General features: G+C 39.1%; 3 protein-coding genes across 4 annotated transcripts in view; 2 read left to right on the plus strand and 1 right to left on the minus strand.

Moving 5' to 3' along the window:
• LOC135460117 (long-chain fatty acid transport protein 6-like) overlaps positions 1–24501 on the plus strand; it is a 370483-nt gene that overhangs the window by 182903 nt on the left and 163079 nt on the right. The gene's annotated exons all lie outside the window — the stretch shown is intronic.
• Positions 7–4719, plus strand: RPS6 (ribosomal protein S6). Its single transcript, XM_064736376.1, has 6 exons — positions 7–139; positions 898–1029; positions 1757–1967; positions 2342–2488; positions 3596–3753; positions 4585–4719. The coding sequence occupies exons 1-6, from the start codon at positions 134–136 to the stop codon at positions 4678–4680; spliced, it is 750 nt and encodes a 249-aa protein (XP_064592446.1). The 5' UTR covers positions 7–133; the 3' UTR covers positions 4681–4719.
• Positions 9078–24501, minus strand: part of DENND4C (DENN domain containing 4C) — a 72970-nt gene continuing 57546 nt past the window's right edge. For both annotated transcript variants that reach the window (XM_064736361.1, XM_064736362.1), the window contains exons 26-33: positions 23217–23392; positions 22018–22200; positions 20302–20491; positions 19087–19332; positions 17637–17754; positions 15776–15929; positions 14625–14689; positions 9078–13895 (exon numbers count right to left, since the gene is read on the minus strand). In XM_064736361.1, the coding sequence (XP_064592431.1) occupies positions 13759–13895; positions 14625–14689; positions 15776–15929; positions 17637–17754; positions 19087–19332; positions 20302–20491; positions 22018–22200; positions 23217–23392 (1269 nt within the window). In that variant the 3' untranslated portion in view covers positions 9078–13758. The remainder of the gene's footprint in view (positions 13896–14624; positions 14690–15775; positions 15930–17636; positions 17755–19086; positions 19333–20301; positions 20492–22017; positions 22201–23216; positions 23393–24501) is intronic.

The raw sequence follows: 24501 nt of genomic DNA on the forward strand, positions 1-24501 counted from the left end.
CCTCGGCGTAAAAGCCTCGTTCGGTATTGGTCAGCTCCGGTCACGTGGGACTGCTCTCGCGAGAGTTTCTGGGTGTATGTAAGAAGTGCGGGCGGATGTGCGGCCTCTTCGCGCGGCTCGAGACGTGAGCAGGATGAAGGTGAGGCCGCACTGGGCCGGGGCCGCGCTCGGGCAGAGGGGCTTGGGCTCCCCCGCCGTAAATACTGGCGGCGCTGCCCGCAGAGCCGCTCTCGGTGGCCGATGAGTGGTGGCCGCGGGGCTGGAGTGCGGCTGCGGGGCGGATGGGAGTGGATTGCTTGCTGCCCCATTTCCTCGGCCGGGGCTCTGCTGCCGCGGGGTTGCGGAGCGCCGGGCTTCCGGAGCAGCCGCTTGGCTCGGAAGGGGTTTTGCCGGTGAGAGGCCTGTGCAGGCGGCTGCAGGGCCCGGTAGGGAGGTGCCGTGCGCGCTGTGCCCGCGGCAGTGGCGGCTGGCGCCGTGCAGCGCTGCGCTCTGCGGCGGCCCCCGCGACGTACGAGTGGTCCCCGCAGCAGGTGCCGGTGGTCCCTTGCAGTGACTTGCGCTTGTGTCATAATGCGGCGTGTGCTGTGAGGGGTTTGTAGGAAGAAGGGAGCGCAGGTTTCTGCTGCTCGCATTGTCTGATCCACCTTTAGCTGAAATAAAATCATTTGCGACTGAAGGAGTTGTATATAGCCCAGGCGGCCGAACCTGAACCTCTTTGCCTTGGCTCTCCCAAGTGTGGTGGTGACAGGTTTTTCTGGTGAGCATTTGTGTAAGCAGCTGGGGAATCTCAGCTTTAGAATGCCAAGCTCTAACCATTAGGTGAATTGTAATTTTTGTCAAAATCTTTCTGAGAAGTTTCAACCAGATTTTTTTGTTGTTTTTTTTTTCGTTTGTTAGCTCAACATCTCTTTTCCGGCTACTGGCTGCCAAAAGCTCATTGAAGTAGATGATGAGCGTAAGCTCAGGACATTTTACGAAAAACGAATGGCCACGGAGGTGCTGGCTGATTCCCTTGGTGAGGAGTGGAAGGTAAGTAGTGCAGGAGAATGTGTAAGAGTTGTATTTGAGGAGCTTGAAATACAAAATTCCTCTAGTATGCACTTGTCAGCACGTTGTGGTTAGTTTCTTCTGTCTCACAGCTCCCCTTCACAGTGGCTTATTGCTCTTCATTGGACTGCTGTCTCTTGGTATTCAGGACAGCTTAAATCTGCAGTATAAAACTGCTGGTTGTTAAGAATTGACTTTGTTTAAACTGCTGCTAACGTGTGAGAAAAAAACATGTTTGGCCTGGTGGACGGGCTTGGTCTGCATTGGTGCTAATATGGACTGCGCAGCTGAACTTCAAGGATGTGATCTTTTCTGCTGCCATCTTCACAAGGAAAGTGGTCAAACTTTTTTCCTGTATATCACTGCTATGTTTTGAGTTTGTGATGATAACTGGCTTTATTTAAGCTTACAGTTGCAGAAAAGCTAGACAATAATGGTAAGAAGTTTTGTGCTACTTTCTTTCTAACAAAACTTCAAAGTGATATAAATCACACTAACTGTAAGTTCTGGTATGCAGAGGTATTTTACATTTTTAGAGTGAAATTGCTGAGCTGTTCCAGAGGTGTTGGTTGAAGTTGCATGCACTACCGGTAGCAGTGACTCCAGCTGAATCATGGATATGCTGCTCCGTTGTTCCGTGCAGTCTCCTGTGGTATCTACTGCTTGAGGGAATAAGGACGTGAGTAACTCAGAAGTGTTCCTGTTGCAGGGGTACGTTGTCCGGATAAGCGGTGGCAATGACAAGCAAGGCTTCCCCATGAAGCAGGGTGTCCTGACCCACGGGCGTGTCCGCCTTCTGCTCAGCAAGGGTCACTCCTGCTACCGCCCCCGGAGAACCGGCGAGAGGAAGCGCAAGTCTGTCCGTGGCTGCATCGTTGATGCGAACCTGAGTGTCCTGAACTTGGTCATAGTGAAAAAGGGTAAGAGTCTGAGTGGAACAGCCAGTACGGAGGTAGACATAGACCCCTGGAAGGAGCCTGCTTGATAGTGGTTGGTAAGCTGTGTGGAGTGGAAATGGCAGTCCCAGTTTCAGAGCACAAATGCGTCTTAGCGGTCCTGAGAGCATTGCATTCTTGTAATGCTAAAACTGGTTACTGAAGCACTCCTTGTTGCTGCAGAAATCTCATCCTGTCAAAGGAGCTAAGAGTGGCTGGGGCGGTGCTGTTGACAGCTGAACCCCAAAGATTACCTAGCATTACCTTGAATTCTTGTGTATTTTAAACGCATGGTTTTGCTTCTGAACCTGGTGCTCAGTAGTGTAGTAATTGGTGTGTTTAAACTTACATTCCCAAAGGTGAAAAGGACATTCCTGGGCTGACTGACACAACTGTGCCCCGTCGTCTTGGTCCCAAGAGGGCCAGCAGGATCCGCAAGCTGTTCAACCTCTCTAAGGAAGATGATGTTCGCCAGTATGTTGTGAGGAAGCCTCTGAACAAGGAAGGTAAGAGCTCCCGCTGGTACAGCTCCTCGGGTTTCTGTGATTCCTGCCGAGCTGGCCAGCCCACTGCCCTGGACAAAGCACAGCCGGTAGTGCATCTGGGAAGTTGACACTCACTATGTTTAACCTTTGTCAGCCATAACTTGTGGGAAAAAAAGTTTCTTGGTTGCCTCATTTCCTTCACCCTTCTGCTATGTTTTGTCATGGTTCTCTAAAGTTTGATAGACTCTTTCCCTACTATTTCTGATTATAACTCAAAAGTAGTTGCTAATGAAAGAAAGTTTAGTACAAGGTGGAATGTTATTAAAACTTCTATAGTGGGGGGGAAAGGCAGTGTAGTGCTAAGATTTTTTTTCTCCCTCTGCTCATTCCAGACTGAAATGAGGTCTTATTGGCAGGGCCCTGCTTTCCTTACTGCCTCTGTATTGCAGTGTAAGATTTTAATTTCGGGGTTTTTGCTTTTGATCGGGGGGGAAAAAGTGGATTTTTAGAAGAATATGATTAGACTTCTGTACTGTGAAAGTTTGTGGGGGAAAGGAAAACATAGGAAATGGTTTTATCCATTAAAGAATATGATCGTGGTGGGCATCAGACTGTGGTGTATGACTGTTAGTCTGTCAGGATGGCTTAGTAAAACTGTATTTAAAGATACGTGTGGTAGTGTGTTTGCCTGTTGTGGGCAGTTAATCTGTTTTCTGGGGTAAACAGTGTCAAACCCCTAAGTAAAATTGTAGACGTCTTTTTAGTGCTGGAAACAAGGCTTGTTCTGAAAGCTATATAATGGAGTCCTTTATTATTAAAAAATCTAGGTCTAGGGGGGAGTTAAAGGACGCAGGTCTGTTGAGAAGCTAGGAATTCTCACTTCATTTCTAATAACAAATCCACGAGCATTAAGACAGTATATTGTTAATGCTGTGTCTGGTGATAATTGATCATTTTTCTTGTAAAATTTGTGAAGGTGCTGAACTTTGTATAGTTGCTGTCATATGTAGTACTCTAAATCATGTTATTGTAATAGTAAATCAGAGTTACTCTGAAGTTGTCTGGATGAGGCCTGTGGCCCCTTCGGAAGGTTCTGTGCCACTTTGGCTGATCCCCGGTGGTTTTTAGGCAAGAAGCCCCGAACGAAGGCTCCCAAGATCCAGCGGCTGGTGACTCCTCGGGTGCTGCAGCACAAGCGCCGGCGTATCGCCCTGAAGAAGCAGCGCACTCAGAAGAACAAGGAGGAAGCTGCCGAGTACGCGAAGCTGTTGGCCAAGAGGATGAAGGTAGGTTTGCCATTCTAGCTCAGCTGTGTGGAATATAGCTCCAGAATCTAGGGATTTACTAAATGGGACTGTATGGCAAAGTAGCCCTATGCCTATGGCTGCTCTGCACCTGCTCATTTTGAATATAAGTGCCCAAATATGAGTATAAACATAGCTGGTCAGTTGAGGTTTTGGAATATTTCTTCTGTTTCTGTCATAGAGAATAGAAATTAACCAAGCTCACTAATTTGAGAGCCTTTTTTGAAGAAAATTAACAGTTATGCCTCTGAGGATATTTTTTTCCATAGCTATTATAGTTAAAATTAATTCAGGTTTAACCTCAAGATGCCCAAGCATTTGAGTGGTAGTGTGGAGAAATGAGACTCAGTGCTTGATCTTGATGGAGGATAAGTTAGCAAGAAAGTATTTGTTAGTGTGTGTTTGCCCTTGCTCCTAAAACTGCAGTGACTGCTGAAGCAGTACTGAAAGCAGTACAGTTGAAATGTTTGGCACAGTGCTTCCTGAATTTCATTACTTCCGGATAGAAACAGAGAGCTGCACCTTTGATGTGTTGGAAACTCTACATCAGTTTCTTAACTAAAATTTTGGGTTTCCACAGTGACATATTTTGGTGTGCAGTGTAACATAGTTTTGGGTGTTTGCATACAGTGCAAAGACACAGGTCTGTGCTGGTTTGGATACTTGGCAGAATTCTGAGCTGTAGAAGGGAAATTATTTAGCGCTATTGAGTTACAGAATTCATTCCTTCAAGCTGCATTTTCCCTGGTTTGTTCCTTGGTATATATTTTGAAGTGCTTGATGTGTAACATCTCCGTACCTAATGCCTTTCAGGAAGCCAAGGAGAAACGCCAGGAGCAGATTGCCAAGAGGCGCCGTCTTTCTTCTCTGAGAGCTTCTACATCCAAGTCTGAATCAAGTCAGAAGTAAAGATGTTGTGCATAACCAATAAACTCCTTTGGTGGTAAACTTTCTGTATAAGACTTTGTTGTTACTGGCAATTTCTTGAACAGGAGTTCAGACTACTGCATCATGTGCAGCAAATAAACCACAAACCATGGTCTTGATGCAGTTCTCTTATGGAAAGATTGTGTCACTCACTTTGATACTGAGTATAACATTGGTAAAACTTTACACCTTCAGCTGATTCTTAGCAGAATTAAGTGCAGTTCAGATGCTCACTGGAACTGGTTCCCCAGGAACTGGCCATAAACCTCTGCCAGAGTTCTGGGCATGTTTGGATGATGCTTAGTCAAAAGCTTTAGTGGTGGGTAGTCCTTTAAAGAGCCCTGGTGTTCCTCTCTGATCTTTTTGAGTTACTGCAAACATGAGATGCTTGTGATTCTGTATGTATTGGAACATTGCTCTTGAAAATGGTACTGAGCATGAGAAGTCACCTTTTAAAGGTTTGACTTGAAAATTTGACTTGGGGATTAGAAACTGCAGTGGCCTTTTTATACTGGGTGAGGATAGTGGGAGTTTGACTCAAAAATTCATGTGTTGGATGCTAAAGTGGCCTGCAGCTAAATCAATTGTCTTTGTTCTTAAAATAGTAATTTGGATCCACTTCGTTTTTGTTGAGATGATGTTTCTGTTTCTAGTAAATCAGGCTTCATTGCATCCTAAGAAGTTGGGACGATTTTTATTTCTCTGTGTGTGGCAGGGCTCTTCTGAGTTAGGGCCTCACCAGGCTAGAAGCAGATTTTGATGCATCAGATGAAAAATCTGGACTAACAAATCAAAAGTTGCAGAAGACAAGATCTGCTGCTCATGCATGAGGGGCATGGAAGGATCAAACCTGCGGTCCTTGAAATTTAATGTAGGATACTGGGATACCCATCTCTGACAAGGGCAGAATTTGCCATGAAGCAAGCACGTAGGTACAGTGGAACCTTGGACCCAAGAGACTTTGCCAAAGCAGTTACCAAGATTTAAGCCATCTTTCACAGCTGAACTGAGACTGTTACTGAAGGACAACTAATCAGAAAAGGTTAAGAGGGATGGTAATTGTGGTTATGCATGAGTTAAATAATGCTGGCTAGGTCAATAAAATTTTAAAAGGGTACCATTTTACAATGTATTTTTTTTATGGAGACCATGTTCATTGCCCACAGTTTAATAGTGAAGATCCATAGGCCCTGTTAAATCTGAGCTTCACTAAATGAAAAGGTCACCTTTTACTCCACATCACTCAGCTGCAAAAATTAATATGGAGAAAATGTGGGGAAGAGAGTAACACTCACTAAATTCACAATGCTAAGAATTTTACAGTCTGCAGAAGAGAAATAACACTGCCTAGCTTCTTACTCCTAGTAGAATATATTTGTACACATTTAAGAGGTGCTCTGGACAGGGTGTACAAGCACTGAGGTGTGTCCTGGAGAAGAACAAGAATGTTTTGAACAGGCTACTGCTAAGTCGAGTAGTATAGGCTATTATATATGACCTGTCCTGCTATATAGGCTGTGATTGCGTCTTCCTCTAAAGCACTGCAACTAATACCCAGTTGTATGATTGTGTGGAAAAGGTCAGTGGAGTCCTGGTTGTTTTTATCAAGCTTTGAGGATAAGTGGCCTTGTCACTAGTAGCAAAAAACTGGTTTCTGCACTCTTCTTCCTCACTTGTTCCCTGGAACTGCCTTAGTACATCATCCGTTGCTTCCTTCTGCACTTCTAGGCTTTCAGGTCCAAATTAGGCATGACTTGTAGACTCAAAGAACAATCCTGTCTTGAAGGGACCTTGAAAGATCATCTGGTGTGGCCTGTTCAGGTCTGTGAAAGGTGGTTCTCCTTGCTCCCATGTCCTCCTCAACTGGCAACAGTTAGCGACACAGCAAATGTGGTGAGGGTGCTTTTGCTCCTATCATCCAGATCATTCATGGAGATCTAACAAGTTGGAGCCCGGTACTGATCCTTAGGGGCCCCCCTTGGGACAGGCTGCCAGTCTCAGTACAACAAGCTGATCACTGTGAGATGATTCCTGCTTATCTCACGGATCACCCCCATCCAGTGTATACTTGACATTTATATAGGAGGTGGCTATGGGAACCAGCGTCAAATGCTTTGCCAACGTCCAGCTGAACAATACTGCTCTCTCTTGACATGCTGTTTTTCTGTAGCACTTACCAATTGAGCCTGGCATGATTTGCCTTTGATAAACTCACACTGAGTTTTCCCAGTCACCTGCTTTGACCATGGCTTTAGGTTATGGATGACTCAAATGGCCAATCCAAAAGAGGCTAATGAAGAAGGAGCACGTTTTCTCTGCCCTCATGCAGTAGGAATTGCAGTAAAACCACAAGGCCAGCTGCTGCAATAGTCCCTTAGCTGCTTAACAGCAGTTCAAAACCTGTGATACTAAACACAATGCCAAGTGCTATCTGGGAACTGCAGCTTTTCCTTGCATGTCTTAGCAGTTTCAACAGGATTTCTGTTCTTTAACAGCAGATTTTCTGCAAGTCTGAAGCTTGGCTGCAAACTCAGATAAACTTTAAGTTTCAGGGCAAGTAATGCACCCTGGTCAGAACCTGACTGGTTGCCATTTCACCTCTTTGCAACCAAAGGAACAGAATACACACACCATTGACATACAGAATTACTTTTAACCAGCAAGGTCTGAATTTAGACAGCGTGACACAGAAAACAAATGAGGAAAAAATGGCAAAGGAAAGCATCTTGAAGAAACCTAAACAAAATGTTGGACCATCCTTCTGAGCTACTCATAACTAGGTGAAGTGAGCCCCTGTTCTTCCCAGCAGTTTCTGTCTGCCACCCAACTCCATGGAACCACTGAGTCTCCTCCAGGCAACTCTGGAAAACAGTAATGTGCAAACACCTGCTGAAGCCGGACAGGGACTGGTCAAGTCTGAGCATTTCTTAGAGCTGTCTCAGGGTCAGGTTGATGCCCACCAGGAACACGAGGCCATTTCTGCTCAGCTGCTCTGGCATATGCAATTATTCCTACACAGAGGCAAAACCTTTCAGATTACTTGTGGACTATCAGTTTTCCAGCCTGGCAAGTTGGCTCTTCCTTTTCTTTGCAGACAATAGAAGTTTGTCTTTACAGAGATGGAAGTAACTATTATTATTAGCAGGGAACTTGCACTCAAGGTGGTTCTGAACACATGAAGCATCAGAGCTTCCTGAAGCAAGCACCTTCTGCTATTTTACCATCACATTCCCTCAAATTTCCCACCAGACTCTGACAGAGGAAGTAGCAGTTCCTTTCTCTCTTTCTCTCTACAGCTTCAAACCCTGTGTTCATGCTTCTTTGGGGATTCCTCAAATGGAAGCATTTTTTCCTGTACAGCATTCTTCCTCTTCTGTCTCCTCCCTCAACGGGCCACATAAAGGGTAGGAAATGCTAAGACATGGTAACATTCTTAGCAAAGAGCAATATTGAAAAGTCAGCAGTGACAAAAGCAGAGGAAAACAAGGAAAACCAGTGTGATGCTTGCAAGATACACAAATCCAAAAGACTAACTGTTCCTCAGCTCTCTGTCTAAAAATAGGACTAGAAATATGGGCTTATTATGAATCAGCTCCAGAAGCTATCAATCTGTGCTATGCACATCACTCTCATCAGCCAAGAAAGGCTTTTAGGGTCTTGTATTATTGTTTCTGTCAGATTAATGAACTCACTGCCGTACATGAGGGGGTTTGAAAGTTGTGAAGGCGAAGGACTGAGGCACTGGCAATTTCTACTACTTAAATTTCATCTCAGCCTCACTCCTATCCCTGCCCCATAAAAAACCAAAACAAAACAAACTCAAAAGAAAGCCCCTGGAAACTACACGTAATCCACAACTATGTTATGAGTCAAGAGGTCCACCAATGTTTTGAACAAGCTAGGATGCATCAGGTGAAAGCATCACTCTGTGATCCCATTACGGAGCCACTGAGAAACCAGAACTCCTGGGAAGTGTTCTCCCAAGTAAAGGCACAAATACGCTGCAGAGAGCACCAGCTATCCTCAGGAAGCCAGAGGCCATGCTTTTCCTACAAACAAGAGTTCACAGATTGTCTGAGCCTGTTTTTCACCTGTTCTTACCTCTGCTGCTGCCCAGTGCTTGCTGAAGGAGCCACAGAGCCATCCATACTCTCTAGAAGCCACATCTGCACAGGTGAGTCCCATTTTTTATTTCCCTCTCCCCTGCCTCTGCTCTTTCCCATCATTCAGAAGCCACTGATGTACTGTGAAATAATTACCCAAAAAGACAGTCAAAAGTCTTTTGCTGAATGATAGGCTGAATTTACACTTAAAGATTAAATTCTGTCAGTCATTTGAACTCCAGAGGTGAAAAAAGCTGAACAATGGCACATTTTTTACACAGGATGCATATATACTTTATTTTGGGAACAACATTAAAAATTGTTTCTTAGTCTAGAATATCTATACAGAATTTAGGATATAGAGTGCCCTTTTAAACTCATTTTTTGTCAAATGTACAAAAATATTACAGAGAAACAATTGTTAATCAAAGCACAGTAAATGGATGCCATTTTTCAACAGTTCAAAACAGTCTCTAAACCAGTGCAAATTTTATTGCATTAAGCTTCCCAGCTCACTTAAGAGATTCATAATTTATTCACGCTACATCATTTCATCCTTGTTACAATATAGTTTATTTTAAGCTCCTAATAGGAGTTTAATGTGCTTCTAAACAACAGCAAACTATCCCTTTTATTTGCACCATTGGTTGATGCAGACTGAAAGAACAAATAAAAACGCCATCCGATCCTCTCATGTATGCATCACAATATACAGCACAGGAGACTACAGAACTGGAATCCAATTCAACCTTTCAGTTTCAACTCTTACAAGTTAAAAGGGTGTTTGTTTTTAAAACGATATATAGTGAAAAGTGGATATACAGAATGCATTTTAAGATTTTTATTAGTTGAAAGAAAAAAAGAACCCTTTTGTTGAAAATATACAATTATGTGAATAAGATTACCTGCTTACTGTAAATAAAATAGTAGTTATCTGCATTGAAATAATTGCTGAATTAAGAAGAAAAAACTACTGAGTGGATTCTTCAGTTCCTTACGTTTTAACAATTTGTTTTAAAAATATAATTTCTATTATCTAATTTAATATACATTTTGAAAATATCCCCTATGTTGCAGTTATTCAAGGAAAGCAGTAAACTCAATGGAAGGTATATTCTTTTAGCTGCAGCAATACAAAAAGCCATTAATTCACAGTTAAAATAGAATATTACTCATTCACAAGTGCAATGTAGCTGGAGCTTAACCAATGTGAAATTCCACCAGGAACAAGACTAAGTTACTTGCAAAATTGATTTAGCTGGAAACCCATATAGTAAATAAAGTATTTCCATTACAATTCTATTGTCTAAACTTGTATTGTCTAAATTTAAGTTACATAAAATGTGAAGACAGGATATGATTATAAGTAACATACAGATGCTTCTAGTAACATCTAAAAGCTGTTACCAATTACTGCCCCAACACTGAAGCCACATCAGTCTCCTAGGCCTAAAAGGTTTTCAAAGTTGTCAGGTTTTGGTGATGTGCCAGAATGTAATTGATAAAGAAAATCTTTTTAACTTAAGAATCCTGATTTTAAACTTTTAAGACCTCATTTGTTGTTTTAATTCCACAAAAACCCAGCTCTTTGCCTGTGAGCTCACAAGCTGTATATGTAACTGATTTAAAGCTGGGTGAAAGGTGCAAGATAGTATCTTAGCACAACTGGCTGCAGTTCAACATCCTTATGGAAACAATTCAAGGAAACTTCTCTGATAATTGTTCTTCCAGTACAAACTTTCTAAGTTCTTGGGCATACCTGAAATTCATTGTTTGCATCCACTTCTGTTATCAGGTTGCTCTACACCCTCATTTTGTCCACACATTGCATGTTTTGAAGTTAGTGCTGACTGATCTGCAAATGTTTTCCTCAGGCTGTATGTGGCAATTACAAAATATACAGACAGAAGACTCATCTGAACACTGGCTGTTGAGGTACCAGAAAAAGTATGTGGTGGCAAGCGTTTCACAAGTGAGCAAAATGCTACTTTTTCTGTTTATACTGACAGAAAAACAGAACCAAAATCTAGTTTATTCTCATTTGTGCTCCACAACACTTTGCTCAGATCAGTTAATGTATAACGGATTCAGATAAATTTCAATACCTAGGAGTTGGGTGTCAAACAAGTTAGAAACATTTGTACGTTACTAAGTCATCCCCATGTAGTCCAAGAAGTTCATCCTGTCAACTAAATTGCAGAAGTGTGCCTTTAGTGCCTAATTTTCAGAAGAACAAAAGTTTGCAATGCACTCACAAAAATCTTTTGAAATTTTTCCCTGGTTATTTTAGGCCAGATTTTGTGAAACTTACTTTCCCCCCCCATACAATAAAAGCTTCCTAGATGAAAACAAATTGTTTTCAGGTATCTCCCTTTTCATCTGAGTTATGGATTATATTAAAAAACCAACTGATTAATTAGCTACTCTAGAACCTAAGCATTAAGAACTCCCTATAGAAAGGAGAAGGTTTTCCTTTTTTTTATTCTATATTAAAGAATCAATTCCAATATGCAGATTCAAGATTTCAAGTAGTTACATGCAGGACTTCTACCACTCTGAAATCCAGGTGCCTACACCAGGAATAGCAGTTAATTTGTAGTGTACAAAAATGCCAATGTGCAAGAGCAAATCAAAGCAAGTCCAATTCTGCAGCTGATTTTTTCTCCTCTGGCTTTACTTTTGTTGGGTTTTTTTGTTCGTTTAGTGTATCTAGCTGGGAAAGGTTGGACAATTAACACTAGACATTGTGACACAATCTGCTTTGCTGTTTTTACAACACTATTCCCTTATTAGTCTATATTTTCAGCAACAGATGATAAAGTTGTTTGGAAATGGAAATTATGTGTTCCAGAAACTAGTTCATAACAATATTATTTACTATGTTTTAAAACTGTTTGGATGTCATGTATCTAAAACAGCACTCACTACACAGATTTTCCTTGTCATTTAATGAGTTGTAAGAATTTAAAAATTACTAAAGTGACTAAAACTTGATTACTTGCAAGTTGCATCACATAATCACATGGTTTGTCTATTTAATATTCAAAAATAATGGTCTTTGTGTAGCTGTCTGTTGAAAAATAATGCATAGAGTTACACAGAAAAATTTGCTGGCTTTGATTTGTAGAAATATTAAATTGTTTGCATCAATGTTTTAGATAGACTTGTATTTTAGAAGGTTGGAACCATGTCAATTATGTAACTGGAGAAGAGAGGAAAAGATGAAGAATCAAGGGCTGTTCTTTAATTGTGATGTAGGCCAGACATCAGCAAGCAACTGTGCATAAACCCAAAGAATAAAAAAAAAAAAATTATTGCGTGCTTTCTTGCTTTTAGTTGTTGAGAAAGCACAACAGTTTTATCAGGAGAGAATCTGTCCAGGTAATATCCCCATATTAACTTAGGATCAGCACTTGTAGACAAAATACCAGGCATCAGTCTGTGATGTAAATATATTTTGTCATGTATAGTGCAACTCCCTTGTTTTCACCTCATGAAAAAAAGTTGGTTTTATTGTTTCATATAAAAAATTGTTCCAGACAGATTTTCATCCCTCATCATTTTGAAGAATGAAAAGTTTTAAAAGTAGTATCAAGTAAATACATTCATACCCAGATGCAATTAGTATTTTAAGCTATGCTCCTTTTACATGCTACAAATATAATTTTTTCTCTATGAATTTTTCCATTGTAAAAGCCATACCACTAACTTTCAGCAAAAACCTGGAATAAATCTTATCATATTCTTCAAGTAACAGAAACACTTACACTGTTTACCAGTATCCAGGCTTCCCTTGCCAAGACTACTACTACTGTAGTCAATTAAATATGTGAGGTGAGGAAGTGTCTTATCTACTAGAAGAAATAAAAAAGATGGATACATCTTTTCAGATCATACACATAAGCACTTAATTTCTGCTAATATACACCTTGAAGACCACATTTATAAATACATCTTAATTGAAATATTGAATCTGGACTATCAGTGCAAAATAATTAACCCACAGGCTAGTATAAAACCAAGGGAGAGGGTGATAAAGAATTCAAGGAGGACACCTCTTAAACACAAATGCAAATAGTATAAAGCATAATTTTTTTTTTCACGCAGTATCTGTTGACAACTCTTGTGTGTATTCTAATACCATTTGAGCTTCCTACATAATTCTTAGAATGCCATCCATTTCTGAGCTGCTTTGTGTAGAAGCTTATCCTCCTTTGGAGAAAGCAGCCAGTACATTTACAGAACCTTATAGTTTATCAGACAGAGAATACAGGAAAGCTGAGTGTAAGTCTCTGTTTTCTGACAGCTGTAGATACACACTTTGAAAAAGTCAGCAAAGGTAATTCAGAATACTGACTGGGACAAGAGTCAGGAGAAGGGTAGCAATTTAATGTACTGTCTGATGAAATTTAACGTATTATCTGATGAAAGCAACTTCATTGCAGCTTCCAATCCAAGTTTTCAAATATTTACATTCATACAACCATACCACACATTAATAAAAGGACTCTTCTCTAGGTAAAGGTCATTTTAAAGAAGCATTGAGGAATCTGAGCCCTGGAAAAGTACTTCATTAAAATACACCAATATTGGTGGCCCTTAAGAAAGTCACCAACTATAGACTGCTGTTTCATCATCAGCCTTTTGAACCACTTGATAATATGGAGGAAAACTTTGAGGAAATTAAAGAATATATATAGGAGAAAAGTAGATCAACCGCTGAAATAAACCCATAATTTTAAAACATTTGACAAATTTTACAATGTGCCCATGAGATGAATGAGAAGAATACATGTTGCAGTTCAATGAAACTGATTTGACAAATTGCTCAATTAATACCTTTTGAGACTCAAAAGTGTATATGAGAGAGACTCAAAAGTGTCTATGTCACCATGCTCTTCAGTTTGTTCAGCTCTGCTTTTGTCTCTCTGAAGTACAGTGTGCGTCTTCCCTGTTTTTATATTAAAGGTGCTCCAAACCACTTCCTGCAACACTCAACCCTGCTGCTTGGTGGAGCATCTATTCTCTGCATCTTTTCAAGAATTTCCTCTGGAAGTTTTTTAAGTGCAAGTCTGTATTCACTATCAAAGACCTCTGAAATAGAAAAAGCATAATTGAGATTATTTAAGAAACAGTGTACAATGCACACTACTATTCCTATAAAATGCTTTTGGTGATTTTTATATAGTAACAAAATTATCTTCATTAACTAGATGCTGATTTTCTTTTTTTTTTTTTTTTTTTTTTTTTTTTTTTTTTTTTTTTTTTTTCAAAATGCACCTTCTCAGAGGACCTGAAAAACATCCCCATAAGATGGTGTGGCACCACAACACACCACAGTGGATGCCCATTGCTTCTTTCCTGAAGTTCCATCTGCCTGTTCCCAGTGTAGTTCCCCTATCACATTCCATAAGGGAGTCACTTTGATTGTGTAGTACCAAATAGAAGACAGGATAGAAGAGATGAGTAGAGGGTGGGAAATCAGGTGTTTAGATAACAGGTGTTAGGCCTGATATCAGGTGTTAGGCCTGATATGTGGGTCAGAGAAAGATGGACAAGACTGGAAACAAACTTTCAGATATGAAGAATTACAATTTCAAGCTCTTCAAATACTCTTTGTTTAAAATAACTCATTACTGGTTTCAAACAAAGTCAAAATTAATGGTTCCATCTGAATTATATTTACATAAGAGCAACACCTAAAGACTGACAGTGCAGTAATTTTCACTAAAACACAACTGAATCTTAGAAACGGATTTTATACACTAGCTTTCACGTAAAATATCCACAGGGACTATGCATTTCACAGTATTTTTTACTTACCAATGTCAATGTTTTCTCTTCCAAGAGACACCAGAGACAGGAAAAGAATTTCTCTGTAAAAACTCCTAGGGGAATATTTTGAAGGCTGAGTTAATGAAAGCATCAACTATCCTGTTTCCAAAGTCAATATTGAAGACTTCCATTATGTAGCTTCTACAACTGTTCTGTTAACCTTGCTTGTGAAAAAAGTGACCAATCTACATGACTACTAGCTTAAGATTTTTTAATGCTTGAATACTTTTACTTGATGCAGAAAGCCACATTACTCTCAAATCCTAGTAGTTACATTTTCTACAAAAAGTCCTTTGCCATAGAAATGCCTAATAAACAAGAAATATTAAATTAACCAATTTTTTATTATTAAGTAATTTTTGCCTGACCATGAAGCAATGTGTGGGTATGGATTTCTTTCAGATCATCCATACTTTTGTTTTTGTTTTTGTTTCAGAATGTCATAGTCAATCTCAGACACAGGTATCATTAAATAATCAGATATTATTTTTTCCCCTTGTCGAAGTTATAAAGATGCTTCTCTGAGCAGAGCATTTTCTGTTTCTTTTTAGTAACTACAAAACACAGAAACAAAGATGACTTAGTATGACAAACTTCAAACACATCTTGTATCGACTGTAATTTACTTCAGAGTCTCTTCTTTTGTACAAAGCCTTCCTTGAACTGCAGTGCAGGTTACAAAATACAAGAATTATTTACACATCTCCCTCTCTTTGAGACTCACGTTGCATCCACTTTTCATAGCCAGTACTCCAGATTGCTAGAATTTCAGAAGATATAACTAGGGAGAATGTTCCACACACTGCAACGGGACACTTGTATTTATCAATTTGCTAGATCCGGAGCAACATCAAAATCTGTGTAATTCATATCTGCATTTTTCTCACTCATTGCAAAATGTCCATTTTTATTAAAGTATCACATTCATCCATTTGATCTGGATGAACTATGCATCTGCATATAGAGTGCATCTGTTCATAAAACAAAGGTATAAAAAAAAATACACATAGTTTTTGGTGGGCACCAATGAAACGGAATCTTCCCCAGAGGTCTTTATAAAATTATCACTATGAAATGTACACAGTCTGATCTTATTTAATTTTTAGTGGGGAGAAACTAAGAAGAGATTATACCCTCACCTTTGTCGTTTCACATCTGGCTTAACTTTCTGTAGGAGGAGGTTGATTGGCTTCATAACATCATTGTGTTGAATACTTAGTTTGATGCTCTCTAACAATGTGTTTGTTGCCCGCTGATCTTCTGCCAGTGTGGAGGGTTTCTTTTCAGAAGAATCTGGGAAGTGGAAACGTACAGACTATTACAGTAGTAAAGATTGTTTTTTTCCCTTTAATAAGCAGAAGTATTTTCAAAGGTGAGATACACATGGGGAACCTCTATTCAATCTAGAGAAATTTGTTGTAATGGAAGGACCTTGTCTGCCTATAGTCTTCACTCTGAAGTACCTTTATCCAGAAGTTACAGGATGCATCAAGCATCCATGTGCAAGAGGTCCAACATGACAGAGAAATACATGAGACTGAAGAGTACCCAGCATCAGATGTTGCCTGTGATGGTTGATTAGCTCAGTTTTATTTCTGTACTTAAAAATCAGGTTCACTGCAAGAAGATTATTGTTACACAAGGAAAAGAAACAGAAGTGTCACTTTTCTTAGCAAAGAAACTTTTCTTATCAAAGCCCTTCTTGAAAGCCACCTACAATTAACTGATAACTTTGGGATATATATTGAAATAGAAAATGCACAGTCGAATCAAACAGGAAAGAAAATGACCAAGACATTTACCATCATGATTTGTCACTTCAAATGCCACACTCAGAATAACACTGAACTATTATTTTCTAGAAGACAGTGACTCATGAAGGAATAGTAAGTCCATGTACGGGCAAAGAAGTAAATTTACAGAATCGGCAGTGAGTACATGGTGTGTAAATGAATTGCAGACCAAGTCTAGTAATTTTCACCACATCGACATGATGTTTGCATCAAATTGACACATATGATAGTTTACAAATGTAATTTTTTGTTTTCAGAATATTTTCTGACACTGCTGTATGGCCTGTTTATTTTTCTTCCACATCTCAAACAGGCCCTTTGCTCCTTTGTTTACATATATATATATGCATACATATACATATAAGCAATATAATACATATTTTTATATGTAAACAATATATACATATTTGTAAACAATATATATACATATTTATGCATCTTCATTCATGGCTAGATGATTTGGGGATGCTTTTCATCTACTGTGGTTACACCAATATGCTTTGTAGAATCTGAGGGAAATAACAAATGTTGTTCTGTGCTCTTCACTGTAATTTTCTGATCAGTCTCTTTATTTTAAGGACATTTTTCAATAAACACCTTTTAATTCCTTAGAACCAAAATTAGCACATGACATAGTTTTTAGCATAGTTTTTAAAAGTTAAAAGATAGAATTAGAAGGTTTTCTGATTATCAGAAGTAAGGAAGTCCTTAAGTTCTTATAAACAGTCTGCCTGGTTTTATGCTAGATGAGGCTTTCTTCTATCTTACTTTTTGACAGTCATGAGGGGTGCCAAATGTACCTTTAAAGGGACTGGTAATGTTTCATTCATTTACAGCAGCAAAAGATACCTTTTTGTAACACAGCCTTCTTGTACATGCCTGCATAGCTATTACCAGATAATGCAGTGAAACTGAAGTGGAACTTAAGGCATTCAAATCAAGTGAGAGTTATTTAGCACCACGTCTACAACAATCAGCAATTCCTCTCCTCTTGTAAGTGTATGACCGGTGATGAGCAGATCAAACTTATTTTCACAACTAATTTGATACCCAGACTATGTGAAGTACCTAAGAGATTGCATATGCTTTAGATACTAAAAAAGATACTGCAGATTTATGGGTTGTGTATGCTTCAGCCACTATAAACCAGTCATTTCTTTCCATAGTCTCTTCTTCCTCTGTTTTCTGTAGCATTTGTTTTACTTACTGAGATTTCTCCAAGATATATACAGGGGCTCCCCCGGCTCTTGGTGGAGGTTGATATTGTCCCACAGAAGATGGATGTATACAAGCTTGCTATCTTGAGCAAGAGATGTCAAAGGAAGCTAAAAACACGTGAGGAAAGGGAATACATTTTAAAAACACCAGTACAGTGTTATGTTATTTAAAACTCCTGCCCTTTTACTATTTTTGTGAACAAAGGTTAACTTTATTTAACTTGAATCTAACAAACAGGAGCAGATGTTGTCCTCTACAGTAAACTGCACTCAACCAGAGTAGTCATAAGTACTTCAGTATTTAATTATCTTTTATAGTTTATCCTAATGTATGAAGAGCATTTAGTTTTCTACAGGCATCTGAAGAAAATATTTTTGAGTATGTATCTGGAAATATCTTTTGTGCATCAGACACAGTACTTGATCTGTACTACTAATCATACCACATTGCAATATTTTCTGACCTGATGAACATTTTGGTATGCATGTCTACGTATTGGCCTTTCCAAAAAGCAGAAAGAATCTTCATATGAATACAAATATGAACTATTTATTTCCATTAAAAATATATGGTGCTCAAAACAACACATATATTTTATAAAATTAAGTGCCTCTGGAATTACTAATACAATAAGAATTATGAGGCAAGAAAAACTTCTCACTTAGTGTGTCTATTTACATAATAATTACATGATATTATGTCCCATCTTGCTGTTTTCCCTGTTAATGCATTGCAGTTTTCCAGGATGCTTTAGATTTCCTTAGTATTGTCTTCAACTTCTTTTCTTGGAAAATTTTTCTCAGTTCTAGGTGGGTGTTTTTTTGAAAATCGAGGGAAAGAATTTAAAGTTGAAGTGTGTACAAGTATATAAGAAAATACTAATTTTTTGGCATGCACCAGATGCAAATACATATTTAATTTCAATTTGTACCTACTCATAAAAATGATATAGGTTTCAATCTACTCCTTTAAATTAGAAAGGCAAAATACTCAAAAGATATATCTATTCTATATTCTTTTGTTCTAGTCATGTAGTAATGAAACTCGGAGTTTGAATAGCAGAACCTATTCTTGGAAGAGAAAAAAAAAATACTGTCCAGTAACTTTAAAAGATTATAAACCCAAGTATGTAACTCACTCTGTGTGTACTGCAATATATTACAGTTTTTGAGGTCTTTGCAGACACATCTTGTTTCCTATTCTTCAATGAATCTCACTCTGTGGCTTTTCGGTAGAGACCATCTTGACTAGAACTTAAAGACTGTTTCACACATCTCCCTTCAAGAATCCTTGTGGGAAACAAACTTATCTACTTGTATGATAAAAACCCAAGAACTCATATTCAGCTGTTCAGGAATTATTTAGGCAGTTGTTTGGAACCCAGCTCCCAGCATTGCTCACGGTAATACCTGCTGATCTAACGCGAGGATGCCATTTACCTGCACTCCCTCATTGCAGTGCTCAGATGTCAGAATGAGTCCAGGTAAGTTGCTGGGCAGATCCAAGCGTTGGAAATACCAGACTAGGTTCCAGAAGATTATGGGGTGTTGATTGATGAATTTGGATGTATGAATTACTTGCTCTCCCTCATTCTCCAGGAGTGATTCAAGCTCCTTACGCAGTACCAAAGGGCTCAAGTAGGGTACAGATACAGGGGCAGGGTTCTGTTGTTTTATTAAAGGATCCTAAAAACAGAACATGCACAAAAAAAAAATGGGGTTTTTTTGGGTTTCATTTGTTTTGGGGTGGATTTTTGTTTGGTTGTTTATTAGGGGGGGGGGGTTGTTTGTTTTTGCTTTTGATTTTGTTTTTTACGAAACCAAAGAAGATTTTTCTTCCAGAAATACTTTTCAGGATTACTTGCCCTGAAAACTTCCATTGCAGAGTTTTTTTTGACATTTGGAAGAAGCTCTGGAGCTACTGAATGCACAATAATTCTAACAGCATCACCTGTTTTTACCATTGGAGAGTTCTTAATTTTAAAGAACAATCACCTATGCTTTTCCTATTATGTGAGCAAGAAAAAAAAAGCTAATTTTTTAGAACTTGTTCCCAATTGTGCAGTTTTAAGCTATCTAAGCTGGTAGCCAGTACCAAGCCTGCAGCAGTGGAAAGTGAAGAGAAATGTCAGTAATCGCATGAGCTGTGGAACTGAATTGTGACTTCACATGCTAAGGCAGCCTCTGGAAAATAACAAGTATCAAGAGCGAGGAGAAACACTTTTTAAGGCAGGAGTCTCAATACCGCCTCTCACCTTCTCCCATCCACTCCACAGGTAAGCCTAACAGAATATACAGTAGGAGTATAAATGCACAGAAACGGAACTAACTTTTCATCTTGCCATGTGTTGCACTATTGTATTTAGTCAGCTGTTGGCATTGCTTTACTACTGAACTTCCAGTTTCAGAAAGACAAAGACTAGCTTCATTCTGTTAGAGAGAACATTTCAAATCAAGTAGAACTCTTTTTCTGACAAAGTATTGGAAAGCAATTTTAGATTAACTGAATTAAGACTTTTTTCAGTTGTTAGAAGGTGAAAATATGCTTGGTCATTCCCATTCTGCAAATGGATGGGAATGCTACTAGTAGAATATTATTAAATTCATTGTTTTCAATATTCTTCTCTCAACTGCATATGCAGCTTCTAGACTTACCACAGCTTCCTGCAAACTGTTGGGAAGACTAACTGTTGAAATGCCATGGGACGGTCTCTGGGAGAGATCAATGTTTTGCAGAGGACCTCCCACACTGTGGCTCCGAGTCAAGGACACGCCCCTTTTTGGAGGATTACTGGCATGTGTGGTCATGGCGATGGGATCTGTAGTCTGTTCTTCTGCCAAATCACTGTGTGAATTTTAGAAGAAAATATGCTAATAGTTCAGCATTTCTATGGCAACAGGAAGGAAGCAGAGGAAGGCTGCCAAGATCCCAAACCAATTTTCTCTATTAATATGAAAATGTATTTTCCCAGTTAGTTCCATTGTTTAGGGAACACAGAACAAAATGCGCCTCAGACAGACCAGTATAAACATCCCTCCTGAAAAGCAGCTAGGTATAAGCTGAGATATGCATTTGAAAGTACTGCAGTTCTGTACAGAAACCGTGGCTCTTGTATAACTTTACTTTGCTTTAAAAAAAACCCAAAAAAAGCAGTCCACAGTTTTGCCAATCTGTGAAGATTATCTCCTTTTGACTACACTCGCCTTTACTTCCTCTTCCCTTTATGTCCTAAGTGTCATAAACAGAACAACAGTATAGCAGAAAGTAATTTAAAAATTGCATGGCAAAGTAATAATAAAAAAATTGTGTCAAACTCATTGAGCAAGCTAATTTAAGTAAAGTCAGACTTTTCAGATTTAATGCAGGCAATCAAGACATTTGCAGATCTGGGAATATTCGTTCTGTTCTCCTTTTAATTATAATGGATAAAATTACAGCTTCAACTACAGTGCAGAGGAACAAAGTGAAACAGAAAGTGTCTGCTTCCAGATAATCTGTAGAGAGCAAAGAGATTATTTAGCGGTGACTTTTGGTTCTAAATTTCACTTTAGTTAAAAATACATTGTCACAATATAAAGATGTTAACATAAGCAGTACCACCTTGAATGTTTAGTGTACTAAGACTAACTACTATTGCATTGATTAAAGTTTTAGTTATCTGACACAGGCATTAGCTCATTACTCTGAGGCACTGATATTCCAGAATTTCAAATTTGATGATTTAAAAAACACCCAAACAATTACAACAAAAGGTAACCATCCCAGCAAAAAGGAATTATTATAAAAAGGAATTCATCGCGGAATTATTTTAGTTCTTCCCTCATCCAATAAGACACCTTCCCCTTAATGCTTTTTTTCATCAAACTGTTTCAAAAATGATATTGTTTTTCAGAGTTTCAGTTTTACACAGGTTTTGTTTGACATAGAACACTCAGCACAAGTCTTGAGTGCTCCCAGAACTTTCTCTCAAGCAAAGTATTCCAGCAAATGGACTTATTTTTTCCCATAGTGCCTTATTGTTAAATCATACATACAAGGAAAGGAGGAGCAATGCTTGAATTTCTGTGTGACTTTACAGGGTGATTGGGTTTTAACCACACTGAGTAGAGGTTTTACCTATTGATCAATAGCCCATGGACATGAAGATTCATTTCTATAGTTGTATCTCTAGAAGCTACTCACTTGGTGGAATGAGTTTACTTCAAACTGATAAAAGTATGCTTTAAACATGCAGAAAATGAGAAAGGAAAGAGATGATCATCAAGTTACAATTGTACTTCACCACATTTGGTATAAAAGCCAACCTTACCCCTATAAGTGTGGAAGTACTGATGCATTTCTGACAGAACTAACAACCTTGTTTTACCTACCCCTGCTCAGCTGCACAGCTGGTTTCTTCAGCTATGGTGTGGCTGGACTGCAGGTGATCTGAAAAACTGATCAAGTCAGCAGCAGCTGGACTGGTCAACAGTTTCTGCTCCAGAGGGTCTGTGGTTAATGGAAGGGTGCCACTCTGTAAACTATCTCCTGAGGTACTTTGCTTCAGGAAAAAGCTGAAGTTACAACATGAAAGGGAGGGAGAAAAATACAAAGGTAAAGATATAAGCGTAAAATCATAAACTTATTATTTTCTACATTCACTTTTCAGAAGTAGCAAAACAAGGATGCGCAGCATTAAAAAGGCTTGACAACACACCATAAATTTCATCCTGTTCCCAGCCCTGCAACTTATACAGGCAGAGTAAATTAACACATAGAGAGATTTGATTTGCAAAAGAAGACATCCTACACTGGACATAAACCATTACAATTGAACTTAGTTTGTCATGGCTTCAAATCAGCAATAGTGTATTAATAGGTGACACATCACTGAAAATGGTTGCTTACTGTAATGTGACATTACAGACTACATGATCATACACCATTCTAAGCACATGACAACACAAATGTGTCTTGCTTTGCTAAGTGTCTAAAGTACATACTCTACAGTTAATACAGATGTTCAATTTCTGCATTAGAGAACTAGTGGAACTTCTGTTTCATAGCAGACCAACCACTACAGTGAGAACTGGAACTTAATTTTAAGTTCCATTTTTCGTAGTGCAACTAAAAGAGGTTAAAAACAGCAAGCAGAGAAGCTTGAATTGCAGAAACAATAAGGTAGAGCATCAGGAACCAAGTGCTCCTAACAAATTTGGTCTGGGAAAAATTCTTTGCTGACAGATTTAAAAACCTCTTCCTATGCTTTTATAAAGTCCATAGGCTTTGTTTTAACATCAAAACAAAATGAAAACTGACTTAAAGCTTCCATACAGTTATGCTTAAAAAGAAAATATGAAACAAAAAAGTGATAAAAAGGCAACCAGTTCTTTGGGTTTTGGCTGTTTAACAATGCAGCTCAATAGTTTACACAACTTATAATTTATTCAGTGCAATCATGACCATTGAATAGGCAGTAACATTCTTGCTAACATCTAGATGGGGAAAGATATCAAAGATCCTCTTGTGAAAAAATACAACCATGCACAGGTACAAAGACAGAAATTGAGTATTAGTAAAATGCACTGACCTTGCAGAGCCACGAAGGTCTTTAAATTCAACATTAAGCAAAGGTAGGAAGGTACTTTTGCAAAAAGGGCAGGTAGTGTTCAGGTTTGAGTCATCTGCTGTCCACCCAGCCATGATTTCTTCATCATAAACCAAAGCATCACAAGCTCTACATTGAGAGCAGCTTGACATCAGGACCTAGAACAGCAAAGAATTAATATTATCAGGGCTCTTTTACAATTTTTATAGGCTTATCACCCATAGAAGTTTAACAGGTACCAGAAGGCCAGTGGGGAGAAATTAGTTCATCACTTCTTTCCCACCATACTCAGAATTATCTCATCCACATTAACTTTTACCTATGAAATAAAGATATAAGTAATTTATTTCTGACATGGAAAAAGCATTACCCCAAAAGGCCACTAATTTAGCATTTGGAATTGCTTACTTCTATGAAGACTTCAGCATATACAAATTGTTTTGAATTGTATAAGTAAATGCATGTCTACTTATCCAAAAGAGCAAAGAAATCCCACAAAACCAATCAAACATAGAAGAAACCTTTATAATAGTGTGGTGTGTCGACCCTGGCTGGATGCCAGGCGCTCACCAAAGCCACTCTGGCAATCTACCTATTCAAGTGAACAGGAGAAGAAAAATATGACAAAAAGCTTGTGAGTCACAATAGGGACAAGGAGATCATTCATCAATTACTGTCGCAATAAGGGAAGCTAGGGGAAATGAATTTAATTTTCTACCAATTAGAAGTTCAAGTAGGTTAATGAGAAATTATCTCAAATTTTACAACATGTTCCTGCTACCCCTCCCTTCTTCCCAGGCTTCACTTTAATTTCTGACTTCTCCACCTTCTTCTTTGAAATGGCACATGGAAATGGGGAAAGGGGATTGTGGTCAATTCATCCCATGTTTTTCTGACACTCCTCACACTCTTCCCCTGCTCCAGCATGGGGTCCCTCCCACAGGACATAGTCCTAACACAAACTTCTCCAGGGTAAGCCCTTCCCATGGGCTTCAGCTCCTTACTAGTTGCTCCAGCATGGATCTCCTGCAGGGTCACAAGCCCTGCCCCAGCCCAGGCTTCTCTCCCCATGAGGCAGGGTGCTGCCAGGAGCACTGGCTCCTGTCTACAGGGTTAGCTTCCTTTGGGCACCCGCCTGCTCCAGCACGGCGCAGACAGCTGCAGGGGCACAGCTGTGTCGCTGTGGTCTGCACCACAGGCTGCAGGGAATCTCTGCCCCGGGCCTGGAGCACCTCCTATCCCTCCTTCTGCACTGGCCTGGGTATCT

This window comes from Zonotrichia leucophrys, chromosome Z (assembly GCF_028769735.1).
Source record: "Zonotrichia leucophrys gambelii isolate GWCS_2022_RI chromosome Z, RI_Zleu_2.0, whole genome shotgun sequence".
NCBI classification, from domain to species: Eukaryota; Metazoa; Chordata; class Aves; order Passeriformes; family Passerellidae; genus Zonotrichia; species Zonotrichia leucophrys.

What these genes read in the sequence shown, in the direction of transcription:
- RPS6 (XM_064736376.1), top strand. An exon ending in CCCTTGGTGAGGAGTGGAAG is followed by an intron (nt 1,030 to 1,756) that starts GTAAGTAGTGCA and finishes TTCCTGTTGCAG; the next exon opens with GGGTACGTTGTCCGGATAAG. An exon ending in CTTGGTCATAGTGAAAAAGG is followed by an intron (nt 1,968 to 2,341) that starts GTAAGAGTCTGA and finishes ACATTCCCAAAG; the next exon opens with GTGAAAAGGACATTCCTGGG.